The sequence below is a fragment of the Eleutherodactylus coqui genome, chromosome 1 (genome assembly GCF_035609145.1).
Source record: "Eleutherodactylus coqui strain aEleCoq1 chromosome 1, aEleCoq1.hap1, whole genome shotgun sequence".
Lineage (NCBI taxonomy): Eukaryota > Metazoa > Chordata > Amphibia > Anura > Eleutherodactylidae > Eleutherodactylus > Eleutherodactylus coqui.
Genome location: NC_089837.1, coordinates 104,203,854 through 104,227,354, shown reverse-complemented (window position 1 = coordinate 104,227,354; position 23,501 = coordinate 104,203,854). Strand labels below are relative to the sequence as shown.

The 23,501-nt window shown below is 42.5% G+C and overlaps 1 protein-coding gene across 1 annotated transcript; it reads right to left on the bottom strand.

The window, feature by feature from the left end:
• Positions 1 to 4,068: 4,068 nt before the first annotated feature.
• ING5 (inhibitor of growth family member 5) lies at positions 4,069 to 23,454 on the bottom strand. The gene is made up of 8 exons (XM_066598604.1): positions 23,248 to 23,454; positions 18,108 to 18,179; positions 17,344 to 17,510; positions 16,087 to 16,198; positions 15,881 to 15,968; positions 15,659 to 15,794; positions 14,764 to 14,825; positions 4,069 to 13,360 (listed from the first exon to the last, which is right to left on the bottom strand). The coding sequence occupies exons 1-8, from the start codon at positions 23,282 to 23,284 to the stop codon at positions 13,324 to 13,326; spliced, it is 711 nt and encodes a 236-aa protein (XP_066454701.1). The 5' UTR covers positions 23,285 to 23,454; the 3' UTR covers positions 4,069 to 13,323.
• Positions 23,455 to 23,501: the final 47 nt, after the last annotated feature.

Here is a 23,501-nt window from a genome sequence, read left to right as displayed (position 1 = left end):
CAGCATGAAAGGATAAAAACTATTTAATTACAAACAAAAACACCTCATATTGTTTGTCACATGTAGGGCTCATGCCCACAGGCGTTGCGGGATATGCCTGTGGATTTACGCCGTGGGAGTATCGGCATTAAAAACAAAAAAGTGCTTGCTGGTGATTGCGGAATTCCGCAGTCTCCATTAATTGTATATTAATGGAGACCTCCCGCAGCAAATAGAACATGCCACGATTTATTTCCCGCTGCGGAAATCCACGGTAGACTTCCGCATGTGGTATTGGTGTATCTTGTCTCCACCAGATGTATGGGTGGAGACCTGGGTTGGGTGGGTTGAGATTCTGGAGGTGCAGTTGACGCCCACAGTTGCCGATTGGCTTAACCCGCTGTCAGTCCAATGTCCACTGTTATCTGGCCCGGAAACCCATCTGCTATATCGCCTCCCATATGCACTGCCAATGCTGCTGCTGTCAGTTTCTAGCCTGGCATCCTTGCAGCAGCTCCCATGTCCCAGTGTCTGTTCTGGCATCTGTGCAGCGGCTCCCATGTCCCCTGTTAACACCGATGCTGTACGTATCAGATAGTGACCCCGCTGCTGTCAGTGTGTGGCCTGTCATTTGCGCTGGGGAACCCCGCTGCTGTCAGGGTCAGCTTAAGCGCCGGCTGTGCTCCTGGCCCCAATGTCAGTGTTCCTGCTGAAGTTGCCTTACTACCTCCGCTGTGACAGTCCTAATCCACAGCGGTCCCCAGGCATGTCTCAGCCGCAGTCTTGTGCTGGCTGGACGCCGGCTCACACCTCCATCCCCCGGTGGCTTTCAGTCGCTGTATTCTGCTGCCTATCGCCGCTGGCTTGCAGAGGGATGAATTGATAGAGAAGTAAATGTGAGGACAGGACAGCAGACAGACCATTAGCCAATTAGAAGCTAGGGGCGTGAAGGGGGGGGGGGGGGCGTCAACTCCAGCTAAGGCCGGTCAGCCCCTAGCTTCCGGCGTAGACAAGATACATCAGTACCTCTGCATGTGAGCATTGGTAGGCAGAAAGCTATTAGGTTCAATAGAACCTAACAGCTGCGGAATTCTTGTGCAGATTTCCGTTGCGGGAAACGCGGTAGAAATCCGTCCGTGAGTATTCACCTTAAGGGTGAATGCAGACGGCCAGGTTAGATTCCAACAGCGAGATTCTCCCAGCGACCCTGTGCCCCTGCAGTGACCCGTGGCTTACCTGTCGGGTGTCTTGCCTCTGCTCTGTGGATATGCTGGCTGGTGCACAGTTGCGTTCTTTCTTTACCACTTAAGGCAACAGAAATGCTTTTGAATCCACCTTCATGCCCTTTGAGAATCTGTTTACCCAAGAGTCCCCTCCAACACATAACAATAGCCCTGATATATGGGCTTTTGATACATGCTTGGGATTAGGTGCAGGGTGACACAATCTCATAAAATGACTTGCAGAAGGAGTTTATCTTTCCACCTAAATTATCCATGCCCTGTGCTGCTCAAGAAAAAAAACAAAAAAAAAAAACAAACTAAATTTTGATTAGTTGGTACAAATATCCAACCCACCTTCCTGCTATTTTCCCTTTTGTCCCTGAGGTGTGTTGGTGTTGTGGAACTGATAGGGGCACTACAACACGTCTGGTGGAGTTGCAACCTGTTGAGGCCTTTCTGGGACAAAATATTCTCTCATATAACCTAATCAGCCAGAAAAAGATTGACAATACCCCACAGGTTGTGCTTCCCATACTGTCTAGATCAATTAATGTACAAAAGAAGGCCTTACTTCGCTTTTGTCTGACTGCAGCTAGAACGGTCATTCCGCACCACTGGCGAACCACCGTTGTTCCCTCAATGTCAGGATGGCAGCAGGAATTGTCCCACATATGCCATATGGCGGCCCTATGCACAGAACACTCCAGGGACACAAATAAATTTCTGGTCAGTGTGGCAACAGTGGATTGGCTTTGAATTCTCACTGGAGTTCCGCAACCTATTTTCTTGATACTTACTTAAGACTCAGGGTAGACTTGTATTCTTTGCTTTACGATAGAGGTTCCTATTTTGAATCCACTTGCCCCGCCCCATTACTTATTTTTATCTCCTCTTTTTCCCTTTTGTAGTTATTGGACGGTGCTACGATAGATTCCTACCTCTTTGCCGAGAACCCCGAGCACAGCGCATTTCTGTAAAAGATTGGTTATGTAGGTTGCGGGTTTTTGTACATTAAATGGCTCAAAACACTATGAATATTATCAGGCGTAAGTAGGAGTATAACCTACTTACAAACACGAAGGAGTCTGGTGGTATGAGTCTCCAGGACTTCTCTCTATACTACAAAGTCAATATTTCTGTGTTCTAAACCTAGTAAACCACTGATCTTCTAAATTGTGTGTACAAATGCACCAGGGTGTGTTCTGGATACCTGGTAATTTCCTCGGGAAATATCTATCCCATTCCTTACTCCATTAAAAGATTTGCTCCGGATTCGTCCCCAAAAACAATTTGATTCCCTCTCCAGGCCCACTTACACCTCTTGTAACGAATCCCCAATTTGAAGCCACTATAGATAGTTCCACCCTTTTTTCCTTCCCCAGTAACCTTATACCGCAGCGGAGAAAAACTTACCCTGGTTGAGTCTAAGCCCTCTGATGGACTTCTTTGCAGATACTGGAGTTCCACCTGGGGCTTGGATGCAATATTTTCAGTTAAGGGACTTTGCACATAAATAAGTCACTCACTCCCTTCAAAGAATTATGCTTGTCCTCAGATTCTCCTAAGCATCTGATTTCTTTTGTTGCTGTTGATTCGTGAGACAGAGGCCGAAGTCCCAGGTTTTATTAGCACATGGGAGAAAGAGCTTTGAGTGCGCTTCCCTCAAGAGCTCTGGCAAAAAGCTTACGGTATATTTTAACACACGGTGGTTTTACGTAAACTACTAGAACTCAATTATAAGCTTCTCTCTGAGTAGTATAGGACATTTGGTGGAAATGTCCTCCAAAAGCTGCCCTTTGGCGCAATATTATGGTCTTGTATAACTACTCAAACTGGTTTATCGGATATATTTTATATATATGTATATATATTATACTGTTTCACAAATCAAGGGCTTACTGCGATTTTTTTTATTCTTGTTCCAGACAAACTATTCTGAGGTGGTAGCGTCCCACTAGGGAGATGTAGGTCGAAGCAATGAATATCCTCATCCAGTATGAGTTATGGATAATGTGCACTAGTCTTTCTACCCTACTTGGCAGGCGTGAATTTCTAGCCGTCTCTCTTCGAGATTTAATGACTGGATTTCAACAGGGCTAATTCGGACAGAATCAAATATTGTTTAGAGAGAACAATACACTTTCCGGCCTTTATCTTCCCCTTGTATAGGATTTTATATATTGTTTTATCCTTTGAATAGTTCAAGACAGATGTGACACTTAAAGCAGGTCCTTGTGCCGTTTTATTGAGTTAGAGATAATCTAATATGTTTTCGCATTGGACTTTGACATCATTGCCTTTATATAATTATTTGAGACACACTTATCTTCAAAATGTTTTTATTAAACATAAAAAGGCCATTGATCCCACAAACAACAAGCCCTTGTGCAGCTCTCTTAATAAAAAAGTTTGGCTGTTGGAATTCCGAGACAGGGGAAAAAAAAGTTGAGATTTGTGGTCTTAAAGTGGTTAATCACTATTTCAATCACAAATTTTGTTTAATGTATGCGGTAGGAGCATTTTCCAGTATATACTCTAAATGTAAGCTGTGTGAAACTGGCCCAAAGCCTCATGTACACAGATACAAAAGGGATGTTCCGCACAGCGCTCTTGTGGGTGCAAAACATGCTGAATATTCTCCTCTAGAAATAAAAAAAAAGTGTTGAGTTTTTATGGAATCAAAAAAAAAAACAAACCTATGAAATTGGAGGTAAAGTATATGGAGGTACTAGAAGGTTCTGCTGTCTTCTAAGGAAGCCTTATTGTATCTCTAAAAGAAATAGAGCTGTATTACAGCCATATGCATGAGGTCTAACACTAAAAATTGTGTACATTTTTAAAAGCTGGTAAAAAGGAGTTTACAGAATTTAGACGATATAACACAAAATACTTTATTTATGAATGACAAATTCAACAAGATTCAAAAAAAGAAAAAAACAAAAACAAAAAAACAGAAATCTTAGTCCAGCTTTTTAAACTCTCAATAAACTGCATGCAATCCTTTTCACTACCAGAGTGGTCTGTCTACTAATAGATTCTCTCTTTAATAAAAGTTTCCACACATATTGAGAGGGCGTTACATCTGTCCAACTAAGTGACAATTCCCGAAAACCTACACTGCCCAAGATCACGCAAGACCAGGATTGTGCACCGCTATGATTTCTTCATCTACCAACGAGAATGCAATATGGCTCTGTCCACACCGCCAGTAGTCTCTGTTCTGTTTTTTTAAGGGCAAGAATAGTTTAGAAACTGATCCATCAAATGTTGCAAAGAAAAGAAGCAATGACAGCAGTTTGTAATCAGCCTTAGGATGGCTGCTGTCCCAGCGATAATCACTCCTGTGGTTTCATACAGGAGCGAGGATCGCTCAGCGAGTCGAGGCGAAACGGGCTGGAGATCATTCCAGTTAAGTATACACTAGATTGGCATTTGAGGCTCATATAAAGAAGCTGTTCTAAAACTGCTTTCACATAGGTGGCAGACCTGGCCAAAAGGTGCCCTCTCTATAGGAATCCTCAAACCGTGACCTGCTGGGAAGGGGGAGGAAATTTGGGGCACTGATATACAAAATATGCAACTGCAATATAAAAATAAGCATTTTACAAATCTTATTTAAACAATGGCAGGCATGGAAGTTGTATCACTTACATCATGAGTCTCCATATTAACTCTGGTCAGCATATTACTCTGGCATTGGACTTCTGTGACAGTGGTTGAGGATCTGCTGTCTATACAGAACATGTGCATGTCTACTTTCCATCCTAAATTATGAGATTATCATTGTATACAAGTCTTAAGAGTTTATTTATAAGAAATAAGAATTGTCCCTAGCAAAGGTCACTCTTACCCCATATAGAAATGGTCAGTGGTTTAGACGTAAAAATATGGATGCAAAACACTGACCAAATCTGCACAGTGTGAAAGTGGCCCAAGTGGTAAGTGGTTAATGGATTGTCTTTTGTTGGACATATGCAGTCCACTGTCCAACACAAGGACTACTGGTGGGCCAATCTAATCAAACTCATCTACATATTATATATATATCTATCTCAAATCATTAAATGGGGATCTCACGACAAACCCCCACAAATCCTTAGAACGGGCTTTTTTCCCCACCTGCTCCTCATTGCATGGTTAATACACCTCCCTCCACATTGAAAAAGAAATTGAGTGAAGCGGCAGTCATGCCTAAACGGTGCCGCTCAATTCACTGTCAGTGGGACTCTGCTGGAGAGAGCCAAGTACAAGCAATTTCCATCAGCCTCATCGAAATAATTGGAGTGGTGACTGCACATGCGCAGCCAGCACTCCATTACGTCCGATGTCACCACAGATAGAAGCAACCCCACAGTGATAAACCAACGTGTTTGAGACCTCCATTCTCAGTGGTGAGATTTCAACACATCATAGGTTTCTGAATATTCTCAGACCTGGACTTGTTAGATGAAGTAGCGCTGATGGGAAAAAAAGTTTGTTTATGCCGTTTGGGATCACAGAAAAACAATGCAGCAGTAGGCTCTATCTTAAGATGTATGTTTAAAGGGGAGTTGGTCACCAGATCCATTTACACAGAGTGATCGCTAAAGAAAACAAGCAAAAACCACTAAAAAGCGATCGTTTAAGCGATAATCGTTGTGTCTAAACGCACGGCCATCGTGCACTGCAAGCTGATCATTAAATTTAGTCCAACCTAAAAATCCTAGTCCTTATCAGCAGTTCTCCACGGGGAGTGCTGGTAGCATTGTTTCCCGCTGGAGAATAAAAGAACTGAAAGCAGATAAGAGGCCTCGGGCTATTAACTACTTTCAGCTAAGGCTTCATTTGCACACTTAATTGCTCTTAAGAAGCTGTGTAGCTTCTTAATAGTTTATGTAACATGATCGCTCAAAGCTGACACTCAAACTGCCGTTTGAGCGATCATCGCTCCATGTAAATGGGCCTTAAGTCAGGGCATCTGTATTATCAAAAGAAAAGACAATGGTAGGTGATCGATCTAAACAAAAGACAATGGAACTGATGCAAATAAGTGAAGGGATAACCGGATGAAAATTGATGCAAGGGTGATGCATGTCAATTTGGTATTAATTGCAGAAAGGCTTAAATGTGAACCTAACCAAAGAACCCTTGTAGAACAAGACTACTGGAAGGTGTAGAACACTGCTATCCGCTTACTATACTTCCATACAAGACATGATCATCTACCAGAGTAAGACAAAGAAACCAAGCAGGGTGATGTGCACTTACATTTATATTTCATATCAGTTTAATAAATTCACTCTGTATCGTCCCGCAGCTTTGTGACGCAAGGTGCTTTTAACCATTTAAATAGAACATTTATACCAGTCAAGAAGTCTTATAAATTAAATACATCTGTTGAAGTTTCAAACATACATAAGATTGTAACCAACCACCTAGAAAACCTGCAGAAATAAAATACACATAGTTTACGTTCTGTGAATAGAGCTATAATATTCCAACACATATCACACCAGAACTTTGGTCACAGTTATCAGGGTTATAATTAAATATATCACCACAATATCGGCTACATTCAAACTTCTAATACAGTCAGATTACAGAACACTAATTGAATGGAAGCAAAGAGGATGTGCATTACCAAGATGAATGCCAACAGATAACTAGCTGCTAGATGTGTGAGATAGGCATTCAATGGGGCCTTTGCTACAAGAGAAAAGGAAATACGTGCGTGTACATGGTGAGGTCTACATCGGCGTCGGTACCCCATTTGCCCACTAGCTAATGATCGGGGCAAATCAAAATAGTTAGGAGGGTTGGATCACAGCTGACTTGTAACTAGTACATTTTCAGGACCCATTCTTCCTCACCAACAATTCCTCTTGGACAGTAGACCTCCCCATTGTTCCTCAGGGTAGTATCCTTTACGCCAGGTTCACACATCATGCATTTGTTGCAGAACGCTCTAAGCACAACCATAATATTAATTGCTGCAGTACAACAAAAAACAACACGGCCTATTTCTTGCAGATTTTCACAGAAGGATTTCATTCAATGCTATGCCAAAAGATGGAAGGTTTACCAAATCCCTGTATAAAAGTGGCAGGTTTCTTGGTTGTTGCAACAGTGTATGGGTAATTTTACACAGCTGCTTTTATGTGGAGTTGCTTCATTATTTTTCTTTTTTTTGGGAGGGGGGTTGGATAGTGGCATTCCCTCAACACAGCATACTCTAGATATGTCTTTCCTTTGGGAAGGGACAAGCAAAACAAAAACACTTAAAAAAAAAAAAACGACCAGCAAGAAGCACTATAAAGTAAAATTACGGTGCTCATAGTGCAGCTCCCAAGAAGTCCAGGGATGTACTTTTTGTACTCTCCTGTCACCCATGGAAGTCGTTGCAGAGTGCAGCAGGCCGAGCTAGTACACCCCTATTATTCCGTATGGAAGTGCACAGTCTGCAGAGAGGAGTCATGAGTAATATTAGGGGATGTGGATCTGTCAACAGGTCAGACTCTAAAATGTATTCAAAAACTAATTTGGAACTGTAGCATAAACATGAACAGATAGCATTTTGAACAAGCTTCCCAAATAACCAGAACCATGATATTAAAGTTACAAGTCCATCAGCAGAAAAGAGATTTGCCACAGTGGACATTGGCGTGTTATAAACAGAAGCAGTGATGCTTGTGAACAGAGCCTTATGTGGACTAAACAGTCCTCAAAGTTCCTGGACTCAAGGAAGTGCATCCCATTTGGTTTCCCACTCTGAGGAAACAACTCATATCTGAATGGTTAAAAAAAATATGCATGCATACCTGTAGAAGGTTAAATAACGCAAGATATCTAGAATTACTGAACACCATGTAGATTGTACCCAGGAAATATTGTAAATAGTTTAAAATAAGTTTTCCTGTCATGCGAATCCAGCCACAGATGAAGGGTGCCTGTAAAAAGTGTCCCCAAGCTGTGGGTAGCTTAAAGCCAAATGCTGTGCTTCACCTGTAGTTGCCTTTGCTTCCGGCTGCAAGTCCAGGTGCAGCCCAGCAATTAAGCGGTGACACACCGTTACGTGAGCCTTCACACTTGCGATATTGCTGCGTTTTTTTAACGTGAAGGTCAATAGGACTTTCTAATGTTAACACATCTTACAAATATTGCAAAGCACAAACTTTTGGATTTTTGTGCAATGCGTTTTTAATATTAGAAAGTCCTATTGACATTTGTGTTAAACCGCAGCGATCTTGCGATCACCAGTGTGCAGGAGCCCTAAAGCACATCCTGCTTCTAACCAGTGGCAGTGGTGGGGCAACAATGCACCTCCGTATTTTCGGCCTTGCTAATTGGGCAGTAGAACCTGTGTGGGAAACTTAACTTTTGGGATTTGGCAATGTGCCCACAATACTAGTATGGATGCAGCCCAAGAGAACTGTCACTATCAGATTGTCATATTGGCTAGAAAATTCCCTTGGACTTTAAGGGGTAGTCCAGACTTTTTTTTAACCAATGACCGATCCCCTGGTGACCTAACCGATCGATCAGCTGATCATCCTGCCCGCTGGACACCACACAAATGCACAACTGTTACGGCTGCTAAAGGCTCTAGCAGTGAAGGGTGCCATTACACCAGTGTTAGCAGCTGAGGGTAACACTCACGACCGCCAATTGATGGGCTGCACCTGAACTGGTAACTTGGAGCAGTTACATGTCTGGTGCAGCCCAGAAACTTACTTGTAAAATCACAAGAGCAGCTAACATGTGTACTAGCATGCATGTCATTTTAAAGGCACAGTCACAAACATGACTATTACGAGTGTTACAATAGTTTACTGCAACAGCCACATGCTACACTGTTGTGAGTGCACTTTATAAACACCCACTCATACAATGCAGCATTATCTTATTAGAATATGGTCTTTTTGCAGTTTTCATTTTCCTGTGGAAAACTAAATTTTTTGTACTATGGCTTCAAAGAGCTATTCCCATCTCAGCTTTTTATAGCAGAGATAGGAAAACTCAGAATTCACTTCAACGAGAGCCACAGAAACAGCCCTAGCCCGTCTCCGTATGACCCGGCCAGGTAGCAGGAAACTATAGCAGCGGATTCCCATCTTGGCTATGAAACGTCAAGATGAGAAGAACCCTTTAAGTATAATTGATTGTACATAATTTTGTTGATGCAGTGGTGGCATAGTTTTCTATTACACCACTAGGTGTGCACAACATAATATTGTAAAATGTCACATGTGCAAGATTGCATAAACCTACATCTAAAAGCTCTAAACATGCTACAAGTGTTAAATCAAAACCTAAAACACTGTTTATTAAAAATGGGAATGAGATGGTTGCTCTATCTTTCCAGAAACTGTCTCAAAGTCTTATGAACTATTAAACATGCCTGATCCAAAATAGAAAGGGCTAGTGACCGTTTTCCATTACAATTAATTGGGAATGGGGGGGGGGGGGGGGGTTACAGAAACATAAGGGCAGAAACAACCCCACTTAGATTAATGGACCAGTGTCAGTCACAAAAACTTCTGCAACAAATCATTAACCAAGACCAGTGACACATGAGCGTATTTTGGACACATTTATGTGTCTTTAATACGAACGAGTGTACCGGCTTGACTGCAGGTATTCTAGCCCGAACTCCAAAGCATCATAGGAATCTGTGATGCCTGCAGTTCGTGTCAGCAGACCCTCAGTCAGGCCCGTACACTCACCCGTATAGTAGACACATAAAAAGGTGGCCAAAAACCACGCGTGTCACCTGCCTAAACCCAAGTGTGAATTCAGATGTGGTGTATTTGCTGCTGAAAACCCACAACAATTTGCAATCCGAGGCATGTGGATAAAGTTTTCAAAATCCCATCTGCATGAATTGGGAAAAAAAATTTCAAAAGGATGTTGTAGATTTGCATGTCAATTTTACTACGAGTTACCGGTAGTCACATTTTCAACAGCAATTTCACCCTTTGCAATGCAAACTATATCATTTAATCTTTTTCTTTTTCGAACAATGCCTAAAGAATAATGAATTGAGTAAATGAAATAGCAAAAACAAACATCTGTAAAAGCGTACTTAAAGGTCACCTGCTTTATATACAGGAGGCCTGATCCAGGTAGGTGTATTGTAACACTTGGAACCCCTGCAGTTCTACTGTACTAAACTTATGCCCCCTTGATTGACTCCAAAGTCATGGGGTTCAAAAATACATTGTTAAACTTGGGTAGTATACACCTGTCTAAATGAGGCTGTAAACAGATGGATCCATCTAGAGCACGTGCAATGGTCAAAAAAATGAAACTGTGAAATCCTTTAAAAATAGCAGGCATTGAGGTATGAAATTTATGACTTGACATTAAATGATTTCCCCATGGAAGCCCTCCAAATAAATGGTTTCACATCTTTTCAACAACATCAAACTTGGCATAATCACTACTGCCCACAATAGCTGATTTATACATATAATCTGATCTTCATATAGATATACATCTTTTGTATTTACATGTAAAAATAAAACTGGCACTCTTACAATATAGAGGAATTGTTTCATGGGGCAGCTACACACAAGCCCCCAAAAGCAGTGTAATAGATTTTAATGGGCTCTTTAATCAAATATATTATCCACATCTTTATCTTCTCTGTATATTTATATTTAAAATATATTTTCAATCTAATTGGATTGGAAACAGATCTTTGGTGCGTTAGAAATTAACCAAGTGAGCCAGGTCCCATTTATGTTAGAACACAACACGGTCAATGGCAACTCTGCCGCAATTGTGCTGCGCAGTTTTAGCTACATTTTATAGCAATGACCCATTGAGTTGGTAAGCTTCCCTTTTGTAGTGAGCCTGTCGCCTCTATAGCGAGGTCATCCATTCTGTGGGATGATGCAACATGCGAATTGTCAACACTACGTAAAACTAGTATCACTGAGACACTGCATGGCTAATGGTCTCTGGAAGCCTGACTCCTCTGATGCACAGGTTGTTATAGTCTACATTCTCTTACTTTATATTATCCCACAAAATAAAGAAATCCACTGAGAGTAAGCCAGGATCACTTAAATCAGAGGCCACTTTTACAATATGAGCTGGAGACTGCATGATTGTACTGCTTGTAGCGTGAACCTTTCCATGTGAAAAAAAAAAAAAACACTACAAAACTGCATGTGAAACATATGTAGTATAACCAAAGTACAAGACGGGCCATGGAAAAGTAGTCCTCCAAAGAGTGTGAAGTGGGATGAGGGGTGGAGGCCCTTTACCTTAGCATTATAAGAAATTAAAGCTGCTGTGCTTAGTTGCTTTGGGTAACAAAGACAGACTTTCTTTTAGACAGCTTTCATAGATCTGCCCCATTGTGTTCACCCTGCAACAGCAGATACTGATCGTGGAAAGCCATCTGCAAAGCTGATCAATTAAGGAAACGCAAGGAGGCCCTCACCAAAAAGTACCTGGGTACAAAGCCACCTGTTAACGTATTCGGAGCCCGGTTCAATAATGCTGCCAAACCGGGTCTAACGCAAACCTGAAGAAACCAAGGCCTCAGTCAGTCTGGACAGCATACTGGTCATGACCCCCTGACTTGTCCACATGCACTTTTTATATCCTGGATGAAGTCAAGGAACACATTGTGACTGCCATCTGCAGCATCACCACTGAAGAGCTGCAGGCAGTATCAGCCAACATGCGTTGTACCCCGAGGTGCATGGAAGTGAGCAGGGACCACTTCCAGCATTTGTTGTAACATGTGTAAATCAAAGCTTTTTTAAACTTGCTTGTTATTCCTGTTGCCGTATATCATCAGAGGCGGGCTACTTTTCCATGGTCCATTCCTTAAGAGAACTAATTCTAGAAAATAGTCTTATAAAAAGGAAAACACTACAATGTCTACTTTCATAATGCAGTTTTGTATGAAAGGAAAACCTAATGGGTGAAAATTGATGTAGGTATTTATGCAGCTCAATGTAACACAAAAAAACACTTAAAGGGAACCTGTTACTTCCCCAACAGCACCATAAACTAAGTTATGGGGCTGTGAGGGGACATGACAGGGAGCCGGGTGAGGTATATTTTATAATCACCTGCTCGTGCGATTCAGTGGTTTCCCCCTCTGAAGTTGGCACAAAAATCTGACTATTTTCAGAGTCCCTTGAATGCGCTTTCCTACACAAGTCTATGGGATAGCACGCGCATGGCACTCTGCACACGGCATTAATATCAGGCTCTTTTCAGACTTCAGATAGGCACATTACTGGATCGCAGGAGTATATAAAAAAAAAACAAATAAAAAAATAGCACCCGACTCATTAGTTTATGGTGTAGTTGGGGATGTGACATGCTCCCTTTAAAAATATACAACAAAGCAATACAATCATTTGCATGAGCCCAAAATGTTCCCCATATATCATAATTGCACTATGCGTATAGTTCTATAGCCTTACCTGAAGGCCGGATTCATACAGCCGTATGCATATTTCACCAAAGATTCTCAGGTGCAACAAGCATTGGACACAACATTGCACGCGCCATTCTCATCTATGATTAAGGATAAGAATAGGACATGCTGCGATTTCTTACATACAGACCACCGATCCATGTGACAGATCGCTCATCTGAATAGCCTCATAGGTTAGAATGGGTCAGTGTGCTGTCCGGGAAATTCACGGCCAGCATGCGACCCCACTATACACCCTTAGAGTTAGCACTGTGCACATATGGGTGTCTAACAATATCTCCATAAAATACATTTACATCTCATATAACTAACATTTTGTTTTAGCAGATCATGTGCGTGAACATTTCAGAAACCATATATAGGACTTCATGGTATGGTTAAGCACTAGTCATGGAGTACAACATGCTCACTTTACTTTGCTCTCCCTTTCAGTAACACAAGATGAACAAAGATTATGCTGTGAAACAGTCAAAGAGAAAAAAATATATATAGCAGTACCAATCCAAAAGTGCAACAATCCTCTTCCTAGGAAGAGGGTTGTAGATTTGGTAAAATAATCTGCTGCTTCCACCTTTAATCTTTAGGAAGCCGTCCAGTAGCAATAAAAAGGGTAGGGATGATGCAAAGGACAAAATTATGTGGAAGTAACAAGGACGAATCTGAAAAGAGTTGTTGTGATCATTTCTTCCGCTCCTGAGTGCAGCGTGGGCAGAACCTGGTAAACAAAAAAACACTGCTGTGAAAGGATATTATAGGGGAATATTCACAATTGGCAGAACTATAGTAATTTCTGCAACCGTCACATTCATCTAAATAGGACTTGCAGAAATCCACATACATTCTGCAGAAATGTTCTCAGGCACACAAATGGAGCAAGCTCTCAGGTGCAGAACTTTCTTCAAAAACATTTACCACATACTCTAGAATTCAGAGAATAATCTACAACTGAACTATTACCCTCAAGTATGAATGAGATGCAACTTACATCCTATATTCTGACATGTCACATGGCTCCAGATGGATACTAAAATAGTCATTTACACTCTAGAGTTTGCAAATGGCAAAAAGAATTTGCTATCTTGTCGCCATTTGCATCTAACCCCAGCTGCTGTTACATCATCTATCAAATGTGTTGCACGATAGGCACCTAGATAGACCTACTTCTGACACACAGCGTACACCCACACGCTCCTGCAAAGCTGCTGTAACAAGAGGCTTTATAACCTATGCAAAGTCACGGTGTCAGCACTCCTGAACTGTGTGGAGGGCAGGGAAATAAAGGCTCAAGTTGTTTCCTCGAACTGCATCTTGAAACATTCCACAAAGCCATACCCTTCTTTGGGCTGGGGGAAGGGGGGGGGGGGGGGGGGTGGAGAGTAGAGTACATGCTGAACACTTGGGGGAGGTTGACTATAGTACATACTAAACACATGGGCGGTATAACCAAGTACATGCTGGGGTGTGTGGTATAGCAAAGTATATGCCGAGTAGTACAGGGCTCACCAGGGAGACCAAAATGGTCACCACATCCAAGATTTTGCAAATGGCAACAAGATTCTTATTTTGTTGTTGACATTCATGTCTTGCCACTGCATCAACAGGCTGTGCGAAAAGAAGACTATTCTGGATGTGTAGATGATTACCGTTGTATCTACAAACCTATCATCATCTCTATATGCCACCAACTCCCTGCATAGGTTTACATCTGTGGGAATGAAAAGGGAGGCACGGCATGCAGTAAGTGCCGGGGTTGCATCTAGAATGGAGTAGCTCCTGGCAGGTGCTCCCTTTAGCAACTCTATTCTAGACACCTCACTGATAAGAATGGAGTTGTTTATGGTAGGATCCACCAAGAGCAACTTGATTAAAAGCAGTAGTGCAGTGAACTGTCTAGACTGAATTTGCTAAAAAGAGAGGGACCTGCCAAGAGCAACTTCCTGCTATAGCCCTGTCCCCATGATTCAGAAAAAAATCTGACTCATACGGCATTAAAGTGGCGAATAAATCAAATTGATTATTCGCCAAGCTCTACATAAGAGTATATAGCACTAAACAGATTAGGAAAATCTCAAAAAATTATTTTTTAGGCTTTCTGCAGCAAGAACATTTCATACTTACCACTTCCCTTTTGGTTTAGTGGTGAGATCTACACAGGCAAAATGGAACCATTCAATGGGACACTAAAAACAAATGATTTTGTTAGATTATGGTCCAAGTCCTTATCAAACATATATCACATTTTTTTCCTCTTGTTATTCGGTCATTTATATACATTATAGTGCAGCAGGGAAGAACCCCCCCCCCCAAAACTAGCAGTCTCGGTATGTGTATAAGACAAAGAATTTCTCTTCCATTCACTTGCAAGTCATATATCCGGTAATTATCAGCACACTTGGCTAAACCTTGTACTTTAAAATAGAACTTAACATAAAATGACATTAAAGGGGTTGTACTACAATCAACTTATATATTCTCAGGATAAGTGATAAAAGTCTGATTAGTGGGGGTCTCACAGCTGACCTCCCCCCCTACTGATAAACCCCTGCAGTGAGGAGGAATTTGAATGGAGCAGCAGTTGCACATTTAGTGCCAATCAACTAATTTTCAATGGGACTGCCAGAGAACGCCACCAATCCCAAGAACAGAGGTTCCAAAAGGTCTCCACGTGAATGGAGCGGAGAACACTCATGCACATCGCAGCTCTATTCATTTCAATGGCAGCACTGGAAATTGCCAAGCACTTGTACAACTTCTTTAAAAAGGTAGAGAGTTTTACTTCCCTTACATTGCCCATCTCCCCCCACCCCTCCCCAATTATGTAATTTTTTTATGGCAAGATTATCCAAAAAAAAAAAAAAAGACTTGCAGCCCAACCAGGAACAACTAATCTAGTGTATTCACAAATTAAGGTCTTTTAAAATGCAGTATAGGTATAAAAATGTCTAAAGAGCTCCAAGGTCACTCAATCTGTCAATGAGAAACTTATATACAGGTATAAAAGTAGAATTCTTACATCTGGGTTATCGCAGCCAATCATTTCCCCATAGGACACCTGGTGACACAGGCAATACGTGGGTTCATTAGGATCTACAGGCATATCAAGGACATCTGAAGGATGTACCGCTAGGACCGCATCTGAAAACACCGGCCTGTCAGATAAAACATAAGTGTTAATCACAATTTCCAGAAACCAGACAAAAAACAGTGTGTTCTAGATAGTTTAACAAGGCCTTACCCTCCCTTTAATTTCTTTTTCTTTACAGTATCTTCTTCAGAAACTCGGCGGCCTCTAGACCCGCGCTTATCCTTCTGACCACGACTCTCTGTCAATCACATAGTAAAAATAGATCTTCCATATAATAAAAAACAACCAAACTGAAATGTAGGCACTTATTCATGCACATGACTGGCAGTGCCAACTAATAGAAACAAGAGTCTCACTTTTTATACTACGTCCAGATGGGCTGTCGAACTCTGCGCCTTCTAATTTTTCCTTGAGGTCAGCTTCAAATCGTGCTAAGTCAGCATCCAGACGTCTGATGTGTTTGTCCACCTTAATTACATAAGAGAAACACACTACTTATTTTCTGGGCTGCACATACCAATTATGATGTGTGCAGTTACCGCATCTTTGTAGAGTGGGTACCATTTTTAGAAGAATTTCATGAAGAGCAGACTTATACTTCACATTATGCAATGTGTAAATACATTTTTGATAATGGAAAGAAAAGGAGAATTTTGCATCATCTGAATTTGTGTATTCACAGAATTGTAATATAGAAACCCGGAGCAGAGATGATCAAATTCACCATTTAGGTTGAACTATGGTTCTGTATTAGCAACTAAGTGAGATGAAGGCTTCAGTACAGATACACGTTTCAAGGTACCCATACAAGTTAGGTTTAAGTTGGCCAAACATGTCAATTTAAGAGGGGTCTAAAATATATATGCCTGATTGTCCCAGATGACAGATGTTGAAAGAAAGTAATATTAGGCACGTTGGATTTTAAGCTATCCAATGCTTTGTTAGCACACAAGAGAAGACTAGTAGTGGCCTATTCTGCCTTTCCCCATTTAAAATACAAGCACTTTCAACCAAAGAATAGCTGTTGGCTGTAAAAGTATAGAAAGTAGATGATTTCATAGGTCAGCGAATCTGCACTCAGGCAAATTTATACACGAGTATGTGCAAAGACTGAATCTCCATAGTTCTATAGAGGGCAGCGTTGTCACCCACCAGTCTACAGAAATATAGGTAGCCCAGATTGATTATGTGCTACCAGAATTTCTATGGATTCAATAGGTGCATTCACACATTGCCGATTTGCTTCAGATTTCACTTCAATTTGAATTGAAAAAGGTGAACACTACTGTAGATCCACATCAAACTCCACAGCAAATCAGCTGCGTGTGAACACACCCGAAAGCCTCCTGCCCACGGGTGATATTTCACTACGTTACCTGCGGCGATAATCCACACGCTGGTAACGCAATGAACGCTTTCCATTGGATAAGCATCCCGATTTTCAGCTCGCGTATAAAAAAAAAAATAAAAAAAAACACACATGCCATGATGAACCTATCATTATGATAGGTTAATCGCGGTGACATTAGTGCTCCCCCGCAGCAGCATATCGCAACGCCTGTGGACAGCCGGCCTTAATCTAAAGTAACGCATTCCCCCCTGCCCCCTCTTACCATTTCATAGGTCTGCATGGCTAACTGCACTTTGTCATCACTGTATTCCTTGCATTTGCTGTAAGCATCCTGGATGCGCTGCAGATGTTGCACTCTCTGTTCTGGGCTTAGGTCCCGCACGTTGGCAATATACTCGCCGGCCAATGCATCAATTTCTTTCTTTTTATCTGTAAAGATACCAAAAATTAAATTAGAAAAAAACAAAAACCTGTAAAAACAGAGCTGTAAACCAAGACTTACATATAAGCTATATGGTAACAGTTAACACGCCAACAGCTCAGCAGTCAAAGCTGTTGCAGAGATTCCTTTTCTTATTATGATTGAGCATTGGGTTGTTATAAGGCTACATAGGTGCCTTGATGCCTTTCATAATAGCATGGACTGATACATGTCTACTGTGATTCACATCATTACATGTTTTAATGTACTGCTATACTTTAAAAATGAAAAGGGACACAAGCCAAATCAGTCCTGTGATGTATAGAGAGCACTTCATCAACTTTTATATTTTATTGCTGGAAAATGTACCCCTCATGTCTTGGATCAAAGTGGAGAAAGTAACACATGGACAAGAGTAAGCGAGCAAGCACTGGTACATTTGGGGGATCTGAAAAAAAAAAACTGATGCTCCAGCTCTGGTCAAGTTACACCCATCAAAATGATAGTGTTTTTTATTTTGTTTTAAATCACTGGAAACTTTGTAGACTCTAGAGATAAAAATCCCCCAACCCCCATATCATTATAGCTAAATATACAGAACATACCCTCTGTCCTCTGATCCAGGTCACTCATAAGCTGGAAATTCCTTTGGAGATCACATGGCAAGTTTTCTATACCTGCAAAGCAAAAAAAAAAAAAAGTTAACTCACGGCACTTTGGGTTATTTCTATTAAGTTTAAAAGGGCTGTCCAAGATATTGCAAAATATCAGAGGGCAGGGAATGTATTAAAATAACAAAAGAAGGTATACTCAACAGTTCAATTACTCATCACTAGTACTGGATGGGTTTACACGATTGCAGCAGTGTCCTGCCTGTATACTATGTGACCACTGTGTGCAATCACTGGCCTAAGCAGTGTATGGCATGAGACTGCTGAGGTCAGTTATTGGTTGCATACACAGACACCGCTGCAGTCATGTACACAAAGCCTGGAACGGATGAGCAAATAGGAGATTTTATTTTAATTTAAACACATTTCCTGCTCTTACTGAAATTTTTCAATATTTCCATAAACACCTTCAACAAATAATATACAATAATATTTATTTCCATTTCATAGAACAAATACATTCTTAAAACAAACATGTCGGAGGTGTAGCTAAAGGCTCGCGGGTCTGGATGCAAAAGTTCAGCTTTCGGGCCCTCCCACAACTTTTGTCTGCATCTTTGGGTCTCTCAAAGAAGCCCATCAATGCAACACTAGCAGACAGAGGCATTGCTAGAATCTTAGATTAGGCATGTGCCATTTAAAATATTGGTGTTTCGTTATATGATAGAGGAGTCTTTGGGCCCCCTAAGGCTCCAGGGCCCAGTAGCGAGTGCCACCTCTGCACCCCCTATAGCTATTCCCCTGCAAATAGGTCTCCATGATGAACACGTAGAAATGTTGGGAGATCATAATGAAGGTGTAAAGGTGGATATACAAGTGGTCATTAAGCTTTTTCAAAAAAAAACTGCCACAAACAACGCCGGAATAGATATTTCCTCACAAATTTAACAAGGAGAAATGCAGAGTCCTACATCTGGGCAAGAAAAAAATAAAAAAAGCATACCGTATATACCGGCGTATAAGACGACTTTTGAACCCCGAAAAATCTGCTCTGCAGTCGGGGGTCGTCTTATGCGCCGGTAATACAAAAAAAAAAAAAAGTGTAAAAAAAAAAATTTTATTACTCACCTCCCACGGCGTTCTGTCGCGCTCCGGCAGGATGTCGCTCACTTCTCGTCCCCGGCGCAGCATAGCTTTCTGAATGCGGGGCTTGAAATCCCCGCTTCCAGAAAGCTAATACACACGCCGGCAGCCATGACAGCATTGAATGGCTGTGATTGGCTAAAGCACACGTGGCTTCAGCCAATCACACTATTCAATGACATCATTGAATGGCTGTGATTGGCTGAAGGCGCACGTGTTAGCAATCACACCCATTCAATGATGTCATTGAATAGTGTGATTGGCTGAAGCCACGTGTGCTTTAGCCAATCACAGCCATTCAATGATGTCATGGCTGCCGGCGTGTGTATTAGCTTTCTGGAAGCGGGGATTTCAAGCCCCGCATTCAGAAAGCTATGCTGCGCCGGGGACGAGGAGCGAGCGACAGCCTGCCGGAGCGAGCGACATCCTGCCGGAGCGAGCGACATCCTGCCGGAGCGCGACAGAACGCCGTGGGAGGTGAGTAATGAATTTATTTTTTTTTCTCCACTGTATACCGGCGTATAAGGTGACAGTTGGGGGGTCGTCTTATACGCCCCGTCGCCTTATACGCCGGTATATACGGTATACAGAATGAGAGGAATTCGGCTAAGCAGCAGAACATGTAAAAAAGACTTGGGTATACTAATAGATCATAGACTAAACATGAGCCAACAATGTGATGCAGCAGCCAAAAAGGCAAAACACAATTCTGTGATGTATTAAGAGAAACAGAGTCTAGATCATGTGAGGTCATTATTCCTCTCTTCTTCTTAGTCAGACCTCATCTGGAATACTGTGTCCAGTTCTAGGCACCCCACTTTAAAGAAGACATAGACAAACTGGAGCAAGTTCAGAGAAGAGTTACCAAGATGGTGAGCGGTCTGCAAATCATGTCCTATGAGGAACGGTTAAAGGATCTGGGAATGTTTAGCTTGCAGAAAAAGGCTGAGCGGAGACTTAATAGCTGTCTACAAATATCTGAAGGGCCGTCACAGTGCAGAGGGATCATCCCTATTATCATTTGTACAAGGAAAGACTAGAAGCAATGGGATAAAACTGAAAGGGAGGAGACATTAGAAAAAAAACTTTGACAGCGAGGGTGATCAATGAGTGGAGCAGGTTGCCATGGGAGGTGGTGAATTCTCCTTCAATGGAAGTGTTCAAACAAAGCCTGGACAAATATCTGTCTGGGATGATTTAGTGATCCTGCATTAAGCAGGCAGTTGGACCCGATGACCCTGGGGGTCCCTTCCAACTCCACCATTCTATGACAATAGCCGCCTGTGATTTTATTTGAATGGTATATGCATTTATACTTTTAGGCCACTCTTACACATGCGCTTTTTACCGCAGAGTTTTTAACGCCGCAGTAATTGCGAAGCAACGCTCCCATTGATTTTGATGGGGCCTCACGAGACCTGTGCTCAAATGCAGCGTTTTCCAACACCGCAATTTTCAAGCACTGTCTGTTCTATTTTGGCACGTTTTCAACACACTTCATGCCCTATCAGCACTCAATGAGCACTGTGTACTAAAAAGTCAAGTGACCGCCGGAATACCCTGTCACAGCAGAGCTACAGGGTCCCAGGAGACCCTGATCAGCTCTGCCAGTGACTAATGTCACTACAGGAGGATGTTTTCCCTGTAACTGGGGCTGCTATGGATGTGTCAAATAAAAAAATCAAAAACATTTACACACATGGGAAGGTCCTCCAGTGGTCTTATATGACATCATGAGGGGCATAGATATAAAAAAAAAGTGAAACAAGATTACAGAATAAAATAAAAATATATGCATTTAAAGAAGAAAAAAAAACGCCAACCAAAACTGTTGCCATAAGCGCCCTGTAATCCCCCCCAAAAATAGGGCAGTTAAACAACGATATGGGTAAAATCTCTAAAGAGTGTCTGGTCCTTAAGGTACAAAAACAGCCTGGTCCTTAGATCTTATTCACACGAGCATTTATTGGCCGGCCGATATACGCTACCATCTCATGGACAGGCTCAGTGTATATTCCGTTGGGGCAGGAAGACAGCTTAGCTCTGCTAAGCGGTCTCTCCCTTCCCTCACTGACTCACCTCCTCTCCGACTGTTTGCAATGGAAGGGCGGAGCTTAGCTCCACTCCCATCCCTCCCCCTCCTATTCCAAATAGCCGGAGTGCAGGAGAGAAGTGGGAAGGAGTTAAGCAGTAACTCTGCTAAACTCCCTCCCCTCTCCGGCCGCTGTCATTGGCTCCAATGGGAGTCTATGGCAGCGGCCGTAGTCTGGCCAGGAAGATAGTTCCAGGACTATCTTACCGGTCGGGCGCTTTTACGCCGTAGGAATACGCCTGTGTGATCTGATACATTGGAATCCACTGCATCAAAGGGTAGCGTGTATCGGCTGGCCGTGAAAACGGTGACCGATTTACGCTCCTGTGAATAAGCCCTTAAGGGGTTAAAAAAGGAATTTAACCAGCTAGCCAGGTGTCAAAAAAGAAATATTAGACTCGTTTCTCTTCTTCCCTGGGAAAAGCACATACTGACCGCCCCCCATGACTATCCCAATCTCTGTCAGACGTCAGATGACGGCTGCAGCTTCACCATGAACATGCAGCCTGGGATGTCAACACTGACGCCAAGAGAACATGCGGCGACGCTGTAGCCTCTGATTAGCTGCGGCGCTCACCTGACTCACACTGTTGGCAGAGACCGGGATCGTCCAGGGAGTCGTACACACTTTCCCCGGGGAAGAAGAGAGGCGAGTAGAGTAGCTTTTGTTTTGACAGCGTGGCCAGCTGATTAGTTTTTGTTTCAATGGAACCCGCCACGTTCCCACAGGACTATAAACCAAGTTATGGTGTTAGAGGACGTGACAGGGAGCCGGGTATACTGCCCCCTCTGAAGCCAGCGCGGCACGAGAATCTCACTCTTCAGAGTCCTGTGTGCTCCCTCACTGATGTGTATAGGAGAGCGCTAACACAAGACTCCGAAGAGTCAGATCCTCGTGCCGCACTGGCTTCAGAGGGGGAAGTATATTGGGCTCACTGTCATATCCCCTACGCCAGATTCACATGGGCGCTGCGTTTTTTTGCGCGCATCAATGCGGTCTCTACTGTATTTTCTGCGCACACAAATTGTAAGGTTTATGCATTCCAAAAGAACAGTCCCCCCGCCATTGAAATGGCCCAATTAATGAAATTAGTTCCATATGTTCTATTCCCCTGTACAAATGTGCAGGAAAATAGAACATAATGTATATTATTGGGCATGATGGAAAATATGCACTTATGAACCAACCTATTCAAATCAATGGGTTCTATTCACTGGGTATTGCGCATGCAAATACGGTTGTGCGAGTCCGGCTAACAGCAGCATAACGAAGCTTACGGTGCTGTGGGGATGCCTTTAAAAACTCAAACAACGTGTGCCTTTCCCGTGTAGAGATAACTAACGCTTAGATTTAAAGGTCGGCATTTGCATAAATTATTCTGCGAAGATCTATCCGGCTTCCGCCATGCTCTCTGAAATTTTCTCCAAAAATAGCGCAGCGCTTTATACTGTTTAATATGGATTTTTGAGCAAACGTGCACCAGGGGCTCTTAGGACAAAAATAAACAAAAATAAAAGTATACATCAGAACTCCACAAGGAAGAGTGTATTAGGGCACAGGAGTGACCAGAGGCATCTCAGCAGGAGCCTCCCTACACGACACCGCACTCAACATTCACCTTCCATGATGAAAACTGTTATTTTTTTCCCTGTGGGTGTCGCAATCAATTACATACGCAGTCATATAAGCCGTTATCAATAAAGTTGTCCTTGTTCAAATCCGTTACGTAAGTCCTCGTGCGTCATCACGTGCAACTGCATGCAAAGGAGAGCGCGCCCGCAAAGTGGTGACGCAGTTTTAATAACACGCTCCGTGGCTTCTTATTCTAAACCTCCCCGCGTCCCGCAATAACACCTCGATCTACCCGAGCCGTTCACCCCTCCCGCCCCCGCACTCACTGTCCAAGTAGTGTTCGAGGTACATCGCCGTCGCCATATTCGCAAAGTGAGAGCGTTTCCCTTCCTCAGATCTCAATCCCGCTCAGCGACTCGCTGGATTATTCATGAGCAGTGCATTTCCGGCGCGCCGAGTTGGCTGCCTGCTTGATTAATATTCATGAGGTTTGCACAACCTCACGCGCTATGCTGGGCAATGAGGGTTTTCCGTTTGACACCGCCCGCTGCACGATATGCTCTGCTCGCTGATTGGTGGG

Excerpts from the sequence above, each read along its gene's own strand:
- ING5 (XM_066598604.1), bottom strand. The coding sequence starts at position 23,284 with ATGGCGACGGCGATGTACCTCGAACACTACTTGGACA. Across the intron at positions 18,180-23,247 it reads CCTCGAACACTACTTGGACA|GTATAGAAAACTTGCCATGT; the intron begins GTGAGTGCGGGG and ends TTTGCTTTGCAG. Across the intron at positions 15,969-16,086 it reads ATCTGGACGTAGTATAAAAA|AGAGTCGTGGTCAGAAGGAT; the intron begins GTGAGACTCTTG and ends TGTGATTGACAG.